Source organism: Oncorhynchus masou, chromosome 30 (assembly GCF_036934945.1).
Source record: "Oncorhynchus masou masou isolate Uvic2021 chromosome 30, UVic_Omas_1.1, whole genome shotgun sequence".
In the NCBI taxonomy this organism is placed as follows: Eukaryota; Metazoa; Chordata; class Actinopteri; order Salmoniformes; family Salmonidae; genus Oncorhynchus; species Oncorhynchus masou.
The window spans coordinates 3,255,516-3,276,731 of NC_088241.1; the positions used below are offsets into that span (position 1 = coordinate 3,255,516).

At 43.5% G+C, this 21,216-nt stretch overlaps 1 protein-coding gene across 1 annotated transcript in view; it reads right to left on the reverse strand.

The window, feature by feature from the left end:
* The window catches only part of LOC135521806 (integrin alpha-10-like), a 98,757-nt gene that overhangs the window by 3,332 nt on the left and 74,209 nt on the right, over positions 1-21,216 (reverse strand). Inside the window, exons 15-28 of the mRNA XM_064947542.1 lie at positions 20,620-20,750; positions 20,313-20,479; positions 19,672-19,814; positions 19,195-19,305; positions 18,972-19,057; positions 18,589-18,730; positions 18,207-18,299; positions 16,739-16,815; positions 16,492-16,581; positions 16,333-16,417; positions 16,075-16,188; positions 15,879-15,986; positions 15,621-15,734; positions 15,412-15,507 (exon numbers count right to left, since the gene is read on the reverse strand). Of these exons, the coding sequence (XP_064803614.1) occupies positions 15,412-15,507; positions 15,621-15,734; positions 15,879-15,986; positions 16,075-16,188; positions 16,333-16,417; positions 16,492-16,581; positions 16,739-16,815; positions 18,207-18,299; positions 18,589-18,730; positions 18,972-19,057; positions 19,195-19,305; positions 19,672-19,814; positions 20,313-20,479; positions 20,620-20,750 (1,557 nt within the window). The remainder of the gene's footprint in view (positions 1-15,411; positions 15,508-15,620; positions 15,735-15,878; positions 15,987-16,074; positions 16,189-16,332; positions 16,418-16,491; positions 16,582-16,738; positions 16,816-18,206; positions 18,300-18,588; positions 18,731-18,971; positions 19,058-19,194; positions 19,306-19,671; positions 19,815-20,312; positions 20,480-20,619; positions 20,751-21,216) is intronic.

A 21,216-nucleotide genomic window follows, 5' to 3' on the forward strand; every position in this document is an offset into this window, starting at 1 on the left:
AACAACAGACAGACATCATCACCCTATACCAGCTTCCTACTCTATCTGGATGTAAACAACAGACAGACATCATCACCCTATACCAGCTTCCTACTCTATCTGGATGTAAACAACAGACAGATATCATCACCCTATACCAGCTTCCTACTCTATCTGGATGTAAACAACAGACAGATATCATCACCCTATACCAGCTTCCTACTCTATCTGGATGTAAACAACAGACATATCATTACCCTATAACAGCTTCCTACTCTATCTGGATGTAAACAACAGACAGATATCATCACCCTATACCAGCTTCCTACTCTATCTGGATGTAAACAACAGACAGACATCATCACCCTATACCAGCTTCCTACTCTATCTGGATGTAAACAACAGACAGATATCATCACCCTATACCAGCTTCCTACTCTATCTGGATGTAAACAACAGACAGACATCATCACCCTATACCAGCTTCCTACTCTATCTGGATGTAAACAACAGACAGACATCATCACCCTATACCAGCTTCCTACTCTATCTGGATGTAAACAACAGACAGACATCATCACCCTATACCAGCTTCCTACTCTATCTGGATGTAAACAACAGACAGATATCATCACCCTATACCAGCTTCCTACTCTATCTGGATGTAAACAACAGACAGACATCATCACCCTATACCAGCTTCCTACTCTATCTGGATGTAAACAACAGACAGACATCATCACCCTATACCAGCTTCCTACTCTATCTGGATGTAAACAACAGACAGATATCATCACCCTATACCAGCTTCCTACTCTATCTGGATGTAAACAACAGACAGATATCATCACCCTATACCAGCTTCCTACTCTATCTGGATGTAAACAACAGACATATCATTACCCTATAACAGCTTCCTACTCTATCTGGATGTAAACAACAGACAGATATCATCACCCTATACCAGCTTCCTACTCTATCTGGATGTAAACAACAGACAGACATCATCACCCTATACCAGCTTCCTACTCTATCTGGATGTAAACAACAGACAGATATCATCACCCTATACCAGCTTCCTACTCTATCTGGATGTAAACAACAGACAGACATCATCACCCTATACCAGCTTCCTACTCTATCTGGATGTAAACAACAGACAGACATCATCACCCTATACCAGCTTCCTACTCTATCTGGATGTAAACAACAGACAGACATCATCACCCTATACCAGCTTCCTACTCTATCTGGATGTAAACAACAGACAGATATCATCACCCTATACCAGCTTCCTACTCTATCTGGATGTAAACAACAGACAGACATCATCACCCTATACCAGCTTCCTACTCTATCTGGATGTAAACAACAGACAGACATCATCACCCTATACCAGCTTCCTACTCTATCTGGATGTAAACAACAGACAGATATCATCACCCTATACCAGCTTCCTACTCTATCTGGATGTAAACAACAGACAGACATCATCACCCTATAACAGCTTCCTACTCTATCTGGATGTAAACAACAGACAGATATCATCACCCTATACCAGCTTCCTACTCTATCTGGATGTAAACAACAGACAGACATATCACCCTATACCAGCTTCCTACTCTATCTGGATGTAAACAACAGACAGATATCATCACCCTATACCAGCTTCCTACTCTATCTGGATGTAAACAACAGACAGACATCATCACCCTATACCAGCTTCCTACTCTATCTGGATGTAAACAACAGACAGACATCATCACCCTATACCAGCTTCCTACTCTATCTGGATGTAAACAACAGACAGACATCATCACCCTATACCAGCTTCCTACTCTATCTGGATGTAAACAACAGACAGACATCATCACCCTATACCAGCTTCCTACTCTATCTGGATGTAAACAACAGACAGACATCATCACCCTATACCAGCTTCCTACTCTATCTGGATGTAAACAACAGACAGATATCATCACCCTATACCAGCTTCCTACTCTATCTGGATGTAAACGACAGTCTGACAGATATTCATCACCCTATACCAGCTTCCTACTCTATCTGGATGTAAACAACAGACAGACATCATCACCCTATACCAGCTTCCTACTCTATCTGGATGTAAACAACAGACAGACATCATCACCCTATACCAGCTCCCTACTCTATCTGGATGTAAACAACAGACAGACATCATCACCCTATACCAGCTTCCTACTCTATCTGGATGTAAACAACAGACAGACATCATCACCCTATACCAGCTTCCTACTCTATCTGGATGTAAACAACAGACAGACATCATCACCCTATACCAGCTTCCTACTCTATCTGGATGTAAACAACAGACAGACATCATCACCCTATACCAGCTTCCTACTCTATCTGGATGTAAACAACAGACAGATATCATCACCCTATACCAGCTTCCTACTCTATCTGGATGTAAACAACAGACAGACATCATCACCCTATACCAGCTTCCTACTCTATCTGGATGTAAACAACAGACAGATATCATCACCCTATACCAGCTTCCTACTCTATCTGGATGTAAACAACAGACATATCATTACCCTATAACAGCTTCCTACTCTATCTGGATGTAAACAACAGACAGATATCATCACCCTATACCAGCTTCCTACTCTATCTGGATGTAAACAACAGACAGACATCATCACCCTATACCAGCTTCCTATTCTATCTGGATGTAAACAACAGACAGACATCATCACCCTATACCAGCTTCCTACTCTATCTGGATGTAAACAACAGACAGATATCATCACCCTATACCAGCTTCCTACTCTATCTGGATGTAAACAACAGACATACATCATCACCCTATACCAGCTTCCTACTCTATCTGGATGTAAACAACAGACAGACATCATCACCCTATACCAGCTTCCTACTCTATCTGGATGTAAACAACAGACAGACATCATCACCCTATACCAGCTTCCTACTCTATCTGGATGTAAACAACAGACAGATATCATCACCCTATACCAGCTTCCTACTCTATCTGGATGTAAACAACAGACAGACATCATCACCCTATACCAGCTTCCTACTCTATCTGGATGTAAACAACAGACAGACATCATCACCCTATACCAGCTTCCTACTCTATCTGGATGTAAACAACAGACAGATATCATCACCCTATACCAGCTTCCTACTCTATCTGGATGTAAACAACAGACAGACATCATCACCCTATAACAGCTTCCTACTCTATCTGGATGTAAACAACAGACAGATATCATCACCCTATACCAGCTTCCTACTCTATCTGGATGTAAACAACAGACAGACATCATCACCCTATACCAGCTTCCTACTCTATCTGGATGTAAACAACAGACAGATATCATCACCCTATACCAGCTTCCTACTCTATCTGGATGTAAACAACAGACAGACATCATCACCCTATACCAGCTTCCTACTCTATCTGGATGTAAACAACAGACAGACATCATCACCCTATACCAGCTTCCTACTCTATCTGGATGTAAACAACAGACAGACATCATCACCCTATACCAGCTTCCTACTCTATCTGGATGTAAACAACAGACAGACATCATCACCCTATACCAGCTTCCTACTCTATCTGGATGTAAACAACAGACAGACATCATCACCCTATACCAGCTTCCTACTCTATCTGGATGTAAACAACAGACAGATATCATCACCCTATACCAGCTTCCTACTCTATCTGGATGTAAACGACAGTCTGACAGATATTCATCACCCTATACCAGCTTCCTACTCTATCTGGATGTAAACAACAGACAGACATCATCACCCTATACCAGCTTCCTACTCTATCTGGATGTAAACAACAGACAGACATCATCACCCTATACCAGCTTCCTACTCTATCTGGATGTAAACAACAGACAGACATCATCACCCTATACCAGCTTCCTACTCTATCTGGATGTAAACAACAGACAGACATCATCACCCTATACCAGCTTCCTACTCTATCTGGATGTAAACAACAGACAGACATCATCACCCTATACCAGCTTCCTACTCTATCTGGATGTAAACGACAGTCTGACAGATATTCATCACCCTATACCAGCTTCCTACTCTATCTGGATGTAAACAACAGACAGACATCATCACCCTATACCAGCTTCCTACTCTATCTGGATGTAAACAACAGACAGACATCATCACCCTATACCAGCTTCCTACTCTATCTGGATGTAAACAACAGACAGACATCATCACCCTATACCAGCTTCCTACTCTATCTGGATGTAAACAACAGACAGACATCATCACCCTATACCAGCTTCCTACTCTATCTGGATGTAAACAACAGACAGACATCATCACCCTATACCAGCTTCCTACTCTATCTGGATGTAAACAACAGACAGATATCATCACCCTATACCAGCTTCCTACTCTATCTGGATGTAAACGACAGTCTGACAGATATTCATCACCCTATACCAGCTTCCTACTCTATCTGGATGTAAACGACAGACAGACAGATATCATCACCTTATACCAGCTTCCTACTCTATCTGGATGTAAACAACAGACAGATATCATCACCCTATACCAGCTTCCTACTCTATCTGGATGTAAACAACAGACAGACATCATCACCCTATACCAGCTTCCTACTCTATCTGGATGTAAACAACAGACAGACATCATCACCCTATACCAGCTTCCTACTCTATCTGGATGTAAACAACAGACAGACATCATCACCCTATACCAGCTTCCTACTCTATCTGGATGTAAACAACAGACAGATATCATCACCCTATACCAGCTTCCTACTCTATCTGGATGTAAACAACAGACAGACATCATCACCCTATACCAGCTTCCTACTCTATCTGGATGTAAACAACAGACAGATATCATCACCCTATACCAGCTTCCTACTCTATCTGGATGTAAACAACAGACATATCATTACCCTATAACAGCTTCCTACTCTATCTGGATGTAAACAACAGACAGATATCATCACCCTATACCAGCTTCCTACTCTATCTGGATGTAAACAACAGACAGACATCATCACCCTATACCAGCTTCCTATTCTATCTGGATGTAAACAACAGACAGACATCATCACCCTATACCAGCTTCCTACTCTATCTGGATGTAAACAACAGACAGATATCATCACCCTATACCAGCTTCCTACTCTATCTGGATGTAAACAACAGACAGACATCATCACCCTATACCAGCTTCCTACTCTATCTGGATGTAAACAACAGACAGACATCATCACCCTATACCAGCTTCCTACTCTATCTGGATGTAAACAACAGACAGACATCATCACCCTATACCAGCTTCCTACTCTATCTGGATGTAAACAACAGACAGATATCATCACCCTATACCAGCTTCCTACTCTATCTGGATGTAAACAACAGACAGACATCATCACCCTATACCAGCTTCCTACTCTATCTGGATGTAAACAACAGACAGACATCATCACCCTATACCAGCTTCCTACTCTATCTGGATGTAAACAACAGACAGATATCATCACCCTATACCAGCTTCCTACTCTATCTGGATGTAAACAACAGACAGACATCATCACCCTATAACAGCTTCCTACTCTATCTGGATGTAAACAACAGACAGATATCATCACCCTATACCAGCTTCCTACTCTATCTGGATGTAAACAACAGACAGACATCATCACCCTATACCAGCTTCCTACTCTATCTGGATGTAAACAACAGACAGATATCATCACCCTATACCAGCTTCCTACTCTATCTGGATGTAAACAACAGACAGACATCATCACCCTATACCAGCTTCCTACTCTATCTGGATGTAAACAACAGACAGACATCATCACCCTATACCAGCTTCCTACTCTATCTGGATGTAAACAACAGACAGATATCATCACCCTATACCAGCTTCCTACTCTATCTGGATGTAAACAACAGACAGACATCATCACCCTATACCAGCTTCCTACTCTATCTGGATGTAAACAACAGACAGACATCATCACCCTATACCAGCTTCCTACTCTATCTGGATGTAAACAACAGACAGACATCATCACCCTATACCAGCTTCCTACTCTATCTGGATGTAAACAACAGACAGATATCATCACCCTATACCAGCTTCCTACTCTATCTGGATGTAAACAACAGACAGACATCATCACCCTATACCAGCTTCCTACTCTATCTGGATGCAAACAACAGACAGATATCATCACCCTATACCAGCTTCCTACTCTATCTGGATGTAAACAACAGACATATCATTACCCTATAACAGCTTCCTACTCTATCTGGATGTAAACAACAGACAGATATCATCACCCTATAACAGCTTCCTACTCTATCTGGATGTAAACAACAGACAGATATCATCACCCTATACCAGCTTCCTACTCTATCTGGATGTAAACAACAGACAGATATCATCACCCTATACCAGCTTCCTACTCTATCTGGATGTAAACAACAGACAGATATCATCACCCTATACCAGCTTCCTACTCTATCTGGATGTAAACAACAGACAGACATCATCACCCTATACCAGCTTCCTACTCTATCTGGATGTAAACAACAGACAGATATCATCACCCTATACCAGCTTCCTACTCTATCTGGATGTAAACAACAGACAGATATCATCACCCTATACCAGCTTCCTACTCTATCTGGATGTAAACAACAGACAGACAGATATCATCACCCTATACCAGCTTCCTACTCTATCTGGATGTAAACGACAGTCTGACAGATATTCATCAACCTATACCAGCTTCCTACTCTATCTGGATGTAAACGACAGACAGACAGATATCATCACCTTATACCAGCTTCCTACTCTATCTGGATGTAAACGACAGACAGACAGACAGACAGACAGATGGATATCATCACCCTATACCAGCTTCCTACTCTATCTGGATGTAAACGACAGACAGACAGATATCATCACCTTATACCAGCTTCCTACTCTATCTGGATGTAAACGACAGACAGACAGACAGATATCATCACCCTATACCAGCTTCCTACTCTATCTGGGTGTAAACAACAGACAGACATATTCATCACCCTATACCAGCTTCCTACTCTATCTGGATGTAAACAACAGGCAGACAGACAGATATCATCACCCTATACCAGCTTCCTACTCTATCTGGATGTAAACAACAGACAGACATATTCATCACCCTATACCAGCTTCCTACTCTATCTGGATGTAAACAACAGACAGACAGATATTCATCACCCAATACCAGCTTCCTCTATCTGGATGTAAACAACATACAGATATCATCACCCTATACCAGCTTCCTACTCTATCTGGATGTAAACGACAGACAGACAGATATTCATCACCCTATACCATCTTCCTACTCTCTCTGGATGTAAACGACATACAGATATCATCACCCTATACCAGCTTCCTACTCTATCTGGATGTAAACGACAGACAGACAGACAGATATCATCACCCTATACCAGCTTCCTACTCTATCTGGATGTAAACAACAGACAGACATATTCATCACCCTATACCAGCTTCCTACTCTATCTGGATGTAAACACCAGACAGACAGATATTCATCACCCAATACCAGCTTCCTCTATCTGGATGTAAACGACATACAGATATCATCACCCTATACCAGCTTCCTACTCTATCTGGATGTAAACAACAGACAGACAGATATTCATCACCCTATACCATCTTCCTACTCTCTCTGGATGTAAACGACAGTCTGACAGATATTCATCACCCAATACCAGCTCCCTCTATCTGGATGTAAACGACATACAGATATCATCACCCTATACCATCTTCCTACTCTCTCTGGATGTAAACGACAGTCTGACAGATATTCATCACCCAATACCAGCTCCCTCTATCTGGGTGTAAACGACATACAGATATTCATCACCCTATACCAGCTTCCTACTCTATCTGGATGTAAACAACAGACAGATATCATCACCCTATACCAGCTTCCTACTCTATCTGGATGTAAACAACAGACAGATATCATCACCCTATACCAGCTTCCTACTCTATCTGGATGTAAACAACAGACAGACATCATCACCCTATACCAGCTTCCTACTCTATCTGGATGTAAACAACAGACAGACATCATCACCCTATACCAGCTTCCTACTCTATCTGGATGTAAACAACAGACATATCATCACCCTATACCAGCTTCCGACTCTATCTGGATGTAAACAACAGACAGACATCATCACCCTATACCAGCTTCCTACTCTATCTGGATGTAAACAACAGACAGACATCATCACCCTATACCAGCTTCCTACTCTATCTGGATGTAAACAACAGACAGACATCATCACCCTATACCAGCTTCCTACTCTATCTGGATGTAAACAACAGACAGATATCATCACCCTATACCAGCTTCCTACTCTATCTGGATGTAAACAACAGACAGACATCATCACCCTATACCAGCTTCCTACTCTATCTGGATGTAAACAACAGACAGATATCATCACCCTATACCAGCTTCCTACTCTATCTGGATGTAAACAACAGACAGACATCATCACCCTATACCAGCTTCCTACTCTATCTGGATGTAAACAACAGACAGACATCATCACCCTATACCAGCTTCCTACTCTATCTGGATGTAAACAACAGACATATCATCACCCTATACCAGCTTCCGACTCTATCTGGATGTAAACAACAGACAGACATCATCACCCTATACCAGCTTCCTACTCTATCTGGATGTAAACAACAGACAGACATCATCACCCTATACCAGCTTCCTACTCTATCTGGATGTAAACAACAGACAGACATCATCACCCTATACCAGCTTCCTACTCTATCTGGATGTAAACAACAGACAGATATCATCACCCTATACCAGCTTCCTACTCTATCTGGATGTAAACAACAGACAGACATCATCACCCTATACCAGCTTCCTACTCTATCTGGATGTAAACAACAGACAGATATCATCACCCTATACCAGCTTCCTACTCTATCTGGATGTAAACAACAGACATATCATTACCCTATAACAGCTTCCTACTCTATCTGGATGTAAACAACAGACAGATATCATCACCCTATACCAGCTTCCTACTCTATCTGGATGTAAACAACAGACAGACATCATCACCCTATACCAGCTTCCTACTCTATCTGGATGTAAACAACAGACAGACATCATCACCCTATACCAGCTTCCTACTCTATCTGGATGTAAACAACAGACAGATATCATCACCCTATACCAGCTTCCTACTCTATCTGGATGTAAACAACAGACAGACATCATCACCCTATACCAGCTTCCTACTCTATCTGGATGTAAACAACAGACAGACATCATCACCCTATACCAGCTTCCTACTCTATCTGGATGTAAACAACAGACAGACATCATCACCCTATACCAGCTTCCTACTCTATCTGGATGTAAACAACAGACATATCATCACCCTATACCAGCTTCCGACTCTATCTGGATGTAAACAACAGACAGACATCATCACCCTATACCAGCTTCCTACTCTATCTGGATGTAAACAACAGACAGACATCATCACCCTATACCAGCTTCCTACTCTATCTGGATGTAAACAACAGACAGACATCATCACCCTATACCAGCTTCCTACTCTATCTGGATGTAAACAACAGACAGATATCATCACCCTATACCAGCTTCCTACTCTATCTGGATGTAAACAACAGACAGACATCATCACCCTATACCAGCTTCCTACTCTATCTGGATGTAAACAACAGACAGATATCATCACCCTATACCAGCTTCCTACTCTATCTGGATGTAAACAACAGACAGACATCATCACCCTATACCAGCTTCCTACTCTATCTGGATGTAAACAATAGACAGACATCATCACCCTATACCAGCTTCCTACTCTATCTGGATGTAAACAACAGACATATCATCACCCTATACCAGCTTCCGACTCTATCTGGATGTAAACAACAGACAGACATCATCACCCTATACCAGCTTCCTACTCTATCTGGATGTAAACAACAGACAGACATCATCACCCTATACCAGCTTCCTACTCTATCTGGATGTAAACAACAGACAGACATCATCACCCTATACCAGCTTCCTACTCTATCTGGATGTAAACAACAGACAGACATCATCACCCTATACCAGCTTCCTACTCTATCTGGATGTAAACAACAGACAGATATCATCACCCTATACCAGCTTCCTACTCTATCTGGATGTAAACAACAGACATATCATTACCCTATAACAGCTTCCTACTCTATCTGGATGTAAACAACAGACAGATATCATCACCCTATACCAGCTTCCTACTCTATCTGGATGTAAACAACAGACAGACATCATCACCCTATACCAGCTTCCTACTCTATCTGGATGTAAACAACAGACAGACATCATCACCCTATACCAGCTTCCTACTCTATCTGGATGTAAACAACAGACAGATATCATCACCCTATACCAGCTTCCTACTCTATCTGGATGTAAACAACAGACAGACATCATCACCCTATACCAGCTTCCTACTCTATCTGGATGTAAACAACAGACAGACATCATCACCCTATACCAGCTTCCTACTCTATCTGGATGTAAACAACAGACAGACATCATCACCCTATACCAGCTTCCTACTCTATCTGGATGTAAACAACAGACAGATATCATCACCCTATACCAGCTTCCTACTCTATCTGGATGTAAACAACAGACAGATATCATCACCCTATACCAGCTTCCTACTCTATCTGGATGTAAACAACAGACAGATATCATCACCCTATACCAGCTTCCTACTCTATCTGGATGTAAACAACAGACAGACATCATCACCCTATACCAGCTTCCTACTCTATCTGGATGTAAACAACAGACAGACATCATCACCCTATACCAGCTTCCTACTCTATCTGGATGTAAACAACAGACAGATATCATCACCCTATACCAGCTTCCTACTCTATCTGGATGTAAACAACAGACAGACATCATCACCCTATACCAGCTTCCTACTCTATCTGGATGTAAACAACAGACAGACATCATCACCCTATACCAGCTTCCTACTCTATCTGGATGTAAACAACAGACAGACATCATCACCCTATACCAGCTTCCTACTCTATCTGGATGTAAACAACAGACAGATATCATCACCCTATACCAGCTTCCTACTCTATCTGGATGTAAACAACAGACATATCATTACCCTATAACAGCTTCCTACTCTATCTGGATGTAAACAACAGACAGATATCATCACCCTATACCAGCTTCCTACTCTATCTGGATGTAAACAACAGACAGACATCATCACCCTATACCAGCTTCCTACTCTATCTGGATGTAAACAACAGACAGACATCATCACCCTATACCAGCTTCCTACTCTATCTGGATGTAAACAACAGACAGATATCATCACCCTATACCAGCTTCCTACTCTATCTGGATGTAAACAACAGACAGACATCATCACCCTATACCAGCTTCCTACTCTATCTGGATGTAAACAACAGACAGACATCATCACCCTATACCAGCTTCCTACTCTATCTGGATGTAAACAACAGACAGACATCATCACCCTATACCAGCTTCCTACTCTATCTGGATGTAAACAACAGACAGATATCATCACCCTATACCAGCTTCCTACTCTATCTGGATGTAAACAACAGACAGACATCATCACCCTATACCAGCTTCCTACTCTATCTGGATGTAAACAACAGACAGACATCATCACCCTATACCAGCTTCCTACTCTATCTGGATGTAAACAACAGACAGATATCATCACCCTATACCAGCTTCCTACTCTATCTGGATGTAAACAACAGACAGACATCATCACCCTATAACAGCTTCCTACTCTATCTGGATGTAAACAACAGACAGATATCATCACCCTATACCAGCTTCCTACTCTATCTGGATGTAAACAACAGACAGATATCATCACCCTATACCAGCTTCCTACTCTATCTGGATGTAAACAACAGACAGACATCATCACCCTATACCAGCTTCCTACTCTATCTGGATGTAAACAACAGACAGACATCATCACCCTATACCAGCTTCCTACTCTATCTGGATGTAAACAACAGACAGATATCATCACCCTATACCAGCTTCCTACTCTATCTGGATGTAAACAACAGACAGACATCATCACCCTATACCAGCTTCCTACTCTATCTGGATGTAAACAACAGACAGACATCATCACCCTATACCAGCTTCCTACTCTATCTGGATGTAAACAACAGACAGACATCATCACCCTATACCAGCTTCCTACTCTATCTGGATGTAAACAACAGACAGATATCATCACCCTATACCAGCTTCCTACTCTATCTGGATGTAAACAACAGACAGACATCATCACCCTATACCAGCTTCCTACTCTATCTGGATGTAAACAACAGACAGATATCATCACCCTATACCAGCTTCCTACTCTATCTGGATGTAAACAACAGACATATCATTACCCTATAACAGCTTCCTACTCTATCTGGATGTAAACAACAGACAGATATCATCACCCTATAACAGCTTCCTACTCTATCTGGATGTAAACAACAGACAGATATCATCACCCTATACCAGCTTCCTACTCTATCTGGATGTAAACAACAGACAGATATCATCACCCTATACCAGCTTCCTACTCTATCTGGATGTAAACAACAGACAGATATCATCACCCTATACCAGCTTCCTACTCTATCTGGATGTAAACAACAGACAGACATCATCACCCTATACCAGCTTCCTACTCTATCTGGATGTAAACAACAGACAGATATCATCACCCTATACCAGCTTCCTACTCTATCTGGATGTAAACAACAGACAGATATCATCACCCTATACCAGCTTCCTACTCTATCTGGATGTAAACAACAGACAGACATCATCACCCTATACCAGCTTCCTACTCTATCTGGATGTAAACAACAGACAGACATCATCACCCTATACCAGCTTCCTACTCTATCTGGATGTAAACAACAGACAGATATCATCACCCTATACCAGCTTCCTACTCTATCTGGATGTAAACAACAGACAGACATCATCACCCTATACCAGCTTCCTACTCTATCTGGATGTAAACAACAGACAGACATCATCACCCTATACCAGCTTCCTACTCTATCTGGATGTAAACAACAGACAGACATCATCACCCTATACCAGCTTCCTACTCTATCTGGATGTAAACAACAGACAGATATCATCACCCTATACCAGCTTCCTACTCTATCTGGATGTAAACAACAGACAGACATCATCACCCTATACCAGCTTCCTACTCTATCTGGATGTAAACAACAGACAGATATCATCACCCTATACCAGCTTCCTACTCTATCTGGATGTAAACAACAGACATATCATTACCCTATAACAGCTTCCTACTCTATCTGGATGTAAACAACAGACAGATATCATCACCCTATAACAGCTTCCTACTCTATCTGGATGTAAACAACAGACAGATATCATCACCCTATACCAGCTTCCTACTCTATCTGGATGTAAACAACAGACAGATATCATCACCCTATACCAGCTTCCTACTCTATCTGGATGTAAACAACAGACAGATATCATCACCCTATACCAGCTTCCTACTCTATCTGGATGTAAACAACAGACAGACATCATCACCCTATACCAGCTTCCTACTCTATCTGGATGTAAACAACAGACAGATATCATCACCCTATACCAGCTTCCTACTCTATCTGGATGTAAACAACAGACAGATATCATCACCCTATACCAGCTTCCTACTCTATCTGGATGTAAACAACAGACAGACAGATATCATCACCCTATACCAGCTTCCTACTCTATCTGGATGTAAACGACAGTCTGACAGATATTCATCAACCTATACCAGCTTCCTACTCTATCTGGATGTAAACGACAGACAGACAGATATCATCACCTTATACCAGCTTCCTACTCTATCTGGATGTAAACGACAGACAGACAGACAGACAGATGGATATCATCACCCTATACCAGCTTCCTACTCTATCTGGATGTAAACGACAGACAGACAGATATCATCACCTTATACCAGCTTCCTACTCTATCTGGATGTAAACGACAGACAGACAGACAGATATCATCACCCTATACCAGCTTCCTACTCTATCTGGGTGTAAACAACAGACAGACATATTCATCACCCTATACCAGCTTCCTACTCTATCTGGATGTAAACAACAGGCAGACAGACAGATATCATCACCCTATACCAGCTTCCTACTCTATCTGGATGTAAACAACAGACAGACATATTCATCACCCTATACCAGCTTCCTACTCTATCTGGATGTAAACAACAGACAGACAGATATTCATCACCCAATACCAGCTTCCTCTATCTGGATGTAAACAACATACAGATATCATCACCCTATACCAGCTTCCTACTCTATCTGGATGTAAACGACAGACAGACAGATATTCATCACCCTATACCATCTTCCTACTCTCTCTGGATGTAAACGACATACAGATATCATCACCCTATACCAGCTTCCTACTCTATCTGGATGTAAACGACAGTCTGACAGATATTCATCACCCAATACCAGCTCCCTCTATCTGGGTGTAAACGACATACAGATATCATCACCCTATACCATCTTCCTACTCTCTCTGGATGTAAACGACAGTCTGACAGATATTCATCACCCAATACCAGCTCCCTCTATCTGGGTGTAAACGACATACAGATATTCATCACCCTATCCCAGCGTCCTCTATCTGGATGTAAACGACAGACAGACAGATATCATCACCCTATCCCAGCTTCCTCTATCTGGATGTAAACAACAGTCTGACAGATATTCATCACCCTATACCAGCTTCCTCTATCTGGATGTAAACAACAGTCTGACAGATATTCATCACCCTATACCAGCTTCCTACTCTATCTGGATGTAAACGACAGTCTGACAGATATTCATCATCCTATACCAGCTTCCTACTCTATCTGGGTGTAAACAACAGACAGACATATTCATCACCCTATACCAGCTTCCTACTCTATCTGGATGTAAACAACAGACAGACCAATATTCATCACCCTATACCAGCTTCCTACTCTATCTGGGTGCAAACAACAGACAGACATATTCATCACCCTATACCAGCTTCCTCTATCTGGGTGTAAACAACAGACAGACATATTCATCACCCTTTGGCAGCTTCCTCTATCTGGATGTAAATGAGTCAGGCACAGACAAGGCTAAACCAGTCCTCCACTATTAGTGTTAATCTTGCTATTCTCTCACCTCCCTCCAGATGGCGCCACTCCCCAGAGTGACCAGGTTAGATTCCTGAGCAGCCAGACGATAGGCACTCACTATTCTCACCACCTTAAACTTAGCCTGGTGACAGAGACACAAAGTCAGATTGAGTGTTTTTATAGTTAGTGTTATGTGTGTGTGTGTGTGTGTGTGAGTGAGTGTGTGTGTGTGTGTGTGTGTGAGAAACTTCGTACCTGTCTGAAGAAGTTGTCGTGGACCCTGCGGCTGACTCGTATGAGAGCGGTCTGTCCTCGATGCAGCTGCTGTACCTCACACACCACCTCCACACACCACGATCTGCTGCAGTTCTACACACCGCACACAGAAACATGTTACAACTGTAAATACACAATATAGCTAGTTAGGATTGTGAATGAGATCATCTTGTGTGTGGGTATGTGTGAGTGCATGTATGTGCGTGCATCAGTGTATATGTGTCTGTCTGTTCTCACCAGTAGGTCAGTCTGTTGCATGTCTTCAGGATGTAGTGGTCGTACATCTCTCTGTCTGTCCTTCAGCTGGGACACGTCACTGTCTACACTGCAGTTCACCCCTGTCACCTGACATCCCAAAGGTCACAGTTCAGAACCAGAGAGAAATGACAATAACTGTTTATTCCAACAGTAGTGGGAGAGGGTTAGTACTCACGTTGTAAGAGAAGACCTCAGTAACAGCCATGAAGACTCGGTCTCCAGCTGCTACAGAGGGCAGGCTCAGCCTCAACTCCAGGTTACTCACACTGTAACAGCCCAGGTTCTGCAGCTACACACAGAACACATTAGTCTGACGTGTGTGTGTGTGTGTGTGTGTGTGTGTGTGTGTGTGTGTGTGTGTGTGTGTGTGTGTGTGTGTGTGTGTGTGTGTGCAGTAAGGATATTAAGGATATATTCTGTGTGCACTGCTTACCCTGAAGTGTGTGTAGAACTCTGGTCCTATTGCCTCTGATATGGTTCTGGTTGGGTGGACCTCATAACGGTTCAGATTGGAGTCACTACAAAGAAAGGTAGAGATACAGGGAATGAGAGAGAGACAGAGAGACCGAGAGAGAGATAGAGAGAGACTAACCTGGTGATGAAGAGTTCAGGTTCGTACTGAACCACAGTCTGGAGCTGAACACTGTTGTCTCCCAACGTAGCCTCTCTCTCCACACTGTCACTATGGGAACCAGGAACACAGAGATGTATGTGACAGACACATGAGAAGACAAACACACAGTACTTCTGTCTCTACTGTAGGCTGAATTTCAGGTTAATTTCTAGAAGCTCCCAATAGGAATCCCTTTACATTCCTCCATAGGATTATAATGAGTTACCTGGCAACTGTGAGTTTCATCTGGACTTTACTGAGCAGAGACGTACAGCTGAACTCAAACTCTAACATGAAGTTCACCTGACAGAGAGAAGATAAGAGGTGGGGGGGATTGAGTTTTTGGAATCAGAAGTACACTGAACAAATATATGAACGCACCATGAAACAATTTCTAAGATTTTTCCATTTGCCTCATGCAGTGAGACACATCTCCTTCACATATAGATGATCAGTCTGTTGATTGTGACCTGTGGATTGTTGTCCCACTCCTCTTCAATGGCTTTGCAAAGTTACTGGATATTGGAAGGAACTGGAACACGCTGTCATACACGTTGACCCAGAGCATCCCAAACATGCTCAATAGGTGACATGTCTGGTGAGTATGCAGGCCATGGAAGAACTGGGACATTTTCAGCTTCCAAGAATGGTGTACAGATCCTTGCGACATGGTGCCGTGCATTATCATGCTGAAACATGAGGTGATGGCGGTGGATGGCAAGACAATGGGCCTCAGGATCTCGTCACAGTATCTCTGTGCATTCAAATTATCATCCATAAAATGCAATTGTATTTGTTGTCCGTAGATTATGCCTGCCCATACCATAACCCTACCCCCACTATGGGGCACTCTGTTCACAACGTTGACGTCAGCAAACCACTCACCCACCCGACGCCATATGTCTGACATCTGCCCGGTACAGCTGAAACTGGGATTCATCCATGAAGAGCACACTTCTCCAGCGTTCCAGTGGCCATCGAAGGTGAGCATTTGCCCACTGAAGTCGATTACAACGCCAAACTGCAATCAATTCAAGACCCTAGTGAGGACGGCAAGCACACAAATGAGCTTCCCTGAGACAGTTTCTGACAGTTTGTGCAGAAATTCTTCAGTTGTGCAAACCCACAGTTTCATCAGCTGTCTGGGTGGCTGGTCTCAGACAATCCTGCAGGTGAAGAGGCCAGATGTGGAGGTCCTGGGCTGGTGTGGTTACACGTAGTCTGCGATTGTGAGGCCGGTTGGACATACTGCCAAATTCTCTAAAACGACGTTGGAGGCAGCTTATGGTAGAGAAATGAACATTCAATTCTCTGGCAACAGCTCTGGTGACGTTCCTGCAGTCATCATGCTAATTGCTCCCTCAAAACCCGAGACATCTGTGGCATTGTGTTGTTTGACAAAACTGCACATTTTAGAGTTTCCTTTTATTGTCTCCAGCACAAGGTGCACCTGTGTAATGATCATGGCATTTAATCATCTTTTTGATATGCCACACCTGTCAGGTGGATGTATTATCTTGGCAATGGAGAAATGATCACTAACAGGGATGTAAACAACATTTGAGAAAAATAAGCTTTTTGTGCATATGGAACATTTCTGGGATCTTTTATTTCAGCTCATGAAACATGGGACCAACACTTAACATGTTGTGTCTATATTTCTGTTCATTGTATTTGATGCCAGACAGACAGACCTTGGAGTGGGAGCGGAACACAGGATAGCTGACATTACAGGAATGACTGTTGGAACTGAGAGATGTACACTCAATTTTCAACTGGGTATCCTCCTAGAGTGAGAGAAGGAGAGAGAGAGAAAGATAGGGATGGAGACACCGAAAGGGAGGGAGGAAGAGAGAGAAGGGGGAGGAGACAGAATAAAATTGTCAGGTTCATGTTGTAAATCTGTGTGTAATGTGTGTGTGTGTGTGTGTGTGTGTGTGTGTGTGTCTGCGTGGTGTGCGGTGTGTGTGTCTGTGTGGTGTGTGTGTGTGTGTGTGTGTGTGTGGTGTGTGTGTCTGTGTGGTGTCTGTGTGGTGTGCGGTGTGTGTGTCTGTGTGGTGTGTGTGTGTCTCGTACCCGTATACTGAGACTAGAGAAGTGGAGGTTGCGTGAGTAGTGCAGTGTCAGGCTGGTGTTGTAGGCGTTCTCCAGTCTGTTCTGCAGCTGGACTTCTACAGCCAGACGTCTGCGAGGGCTACGGATCACATAGGGCTGCTGTCTGCAGAGAGGAGTTACATTCAGACAACTACTACACAACATTTATACAACAACTACACAACATTAATACATTAATACAACAGGAACGCTTGACTTAGTAATTGTTTGGCTGATTGAGTGTTGACTGGACACAAAAAAGAGAGGAACATTTTTGATCAGGTGTGTGTGTGTGTCTATATGTGTGTGTCCATGCATGTGTGTGTGCACATGTGTTCGTGTGTGTTTGTGTGTGTGAGATGTACCTTGTCCCAGAGATGTCCATATGAGCCTGCAGCACCAGATCAGTGACACACACATCATCCTCACCACAGTCTTTGAAGAACGCAATCTGGAGACATCAAGGTATACAGTATTTGAAATGGAGGTGCCAGAGTAATACTGTAGATAACGAACAGCAACAGTACATTACATCATACACTTTGTCCAGGATGCTACGAGCACCCCACACACACCCCACACACTGACCCATCTCTTGAAGGTGGTGGGCCAGCCTTCGTCCAGCACTGGGCCGCTCTCTGTGTCGTTGATCTTAAAGCGCAGGGAGAAGCTGATTGGACGGATGTAGTCTGCTGTGTCCTATCACAGATGGAGACAAAGGGTTAGAGGTCAATATCATGTTTCAGCATGTAGATTGTGTGTGTCGGTCGGGGTGAAGGATGTGTGTTTTGGCATTGTGTGTGACATGGAAGGGCAGGTTGTGGCAGTAGCGTGTACATGTTGGTTGTGTGTTTGTGTCAGGGCATGTGTGTATGTTAGTTGTGTAGTGTGTGCGTGTGTGTGTATATGCCATTTAGCAGAGGCTTTTATCCAAAGCGGCTTACAGTCATGCGTGCATACTTTAAAAAAAGTATGTATGGTCGCTGTTTGGTCCTAGGAATTGAACCCACTATCCTGGCGTTGCAAGTACCATACCAGCTGAGCTCTGGTGTGTGTCATACTCACAAACACATGGAAGGGCAGGTTGTGGCAGACGTTCTGTCCTGTGTGAACTCTGACCCCCAGCTGTGTCTGTCTCTGGTTGCTGTCGTCAAACAATGCCCTCGCTGTCAACTTTCTCTCATCCAACATGGCCACCACCGACAGCTCTGAGGAGGAGGGAGAAGGGGATGTTAGTGTTGATAACAAATCTATCAAATCTAACAGGCGGACTCCCTCCCTCCTATCTCCTTCCCCCTCCCTCCCCTTTACTCTCTCCAGTCCCTGCCCCTCCCTCTCTCCCCTCCCTCCCTCCCTCCCTCCCCTTTACTCTCTCTAGTCCCTGCCACTCCCTCTCTCCCCTCCCTCCCTCCCTCTCTCCCCTCCCTCCCTCCCTCCCTCCCCTTTACTCTCTCCAGTCCCTGCCCCTCCCCCCTCCCTCCCTCCCTCCCTCCCTCCCTCCCTCCCTCCCTCCAGTCCCTGCCCCTCCCTCTCTCCCCTCCCTCCCTCTCTCCCCTTACTCTCTCCAGTCCCTGCCCCTCCCTCTCTCCCCCCTCCCTCTCTCCCCTCCCCCCTCCCCCTTACTCTCTCCAGTCCCTGCCCCTCCCTCTCTCCCCTCCCTCCCTCCCCCTTACTCTCTCCAGTCCCTGCCCCTCCCTCTCCCTTACCGAAGCTGCTGCTGTGAGTTCCAGGGGAACGGGACAGAGCCAGGAAGCAGGCTGTAGCGTTGAGACAGGCAGACTCCCTCCCTCCTCTCTGACACGTCTTCTGGATGACGTTGATGGAGTGGGGCTGGAAGGACAGACTCATGTTGATCTGGACTATACTACGAGAACTGGAGAGATGGAGGAAGAATTGATCATTCAATGATGACGATCATCATCACATTTAAAAAAATACTCCACAGCCAAGTCTGACAATTTATCCCTCCCCTCCTCTTCATTCCTCCACCTCCCCTCATCCCTCCTTTCTTACCTGAGTAGTACAGCACTCCCCTGGGCCCCCACAGCCAGATCTAACAGCCCATCGCCATCCAGGTCTAATCTGGCACTCACACTGCGCCCAAAATACTGCAGAGAGGGGGACAGGGACGACCCTGCGATACGCTACAAGGAGAAGGAGAGGTGAGCAAGGAGGTGGAGAGATGATGGTAGAGAAGTGGTGGAGAGAGACGTAGAACGAGGTCAATGGAAATACTATAGCTAAGAATGATATCACTTTAAAAACAAATCTTCACTTTTCTTTTCACAGAGATGGACTCCACCTCTACTTCTGGTGACACTTCTTTCTCTACCTGTTTGTAGTTGTGGATGATGTGTATGTATACCTGTTTGTAGTTGTGGATGATGTGTATGTCTACCTGTTTGTAGTTGTGGATGATGTGTATGTCTACCTGTTTGTAGTTGTGGATGATGTGTATGTCTACCTGTTTGTAGTTGTGGATGATGTGTATGTCTACCTGTTTGTAGTTGTGGATGATGTGTATGTCTACCTGTTTGTAGTTGTGGATGATGTGTATGTCTACCTGTTTGTAGTTGTGGATGATGTGTATGTCTACCTGTTTGTAGTTGT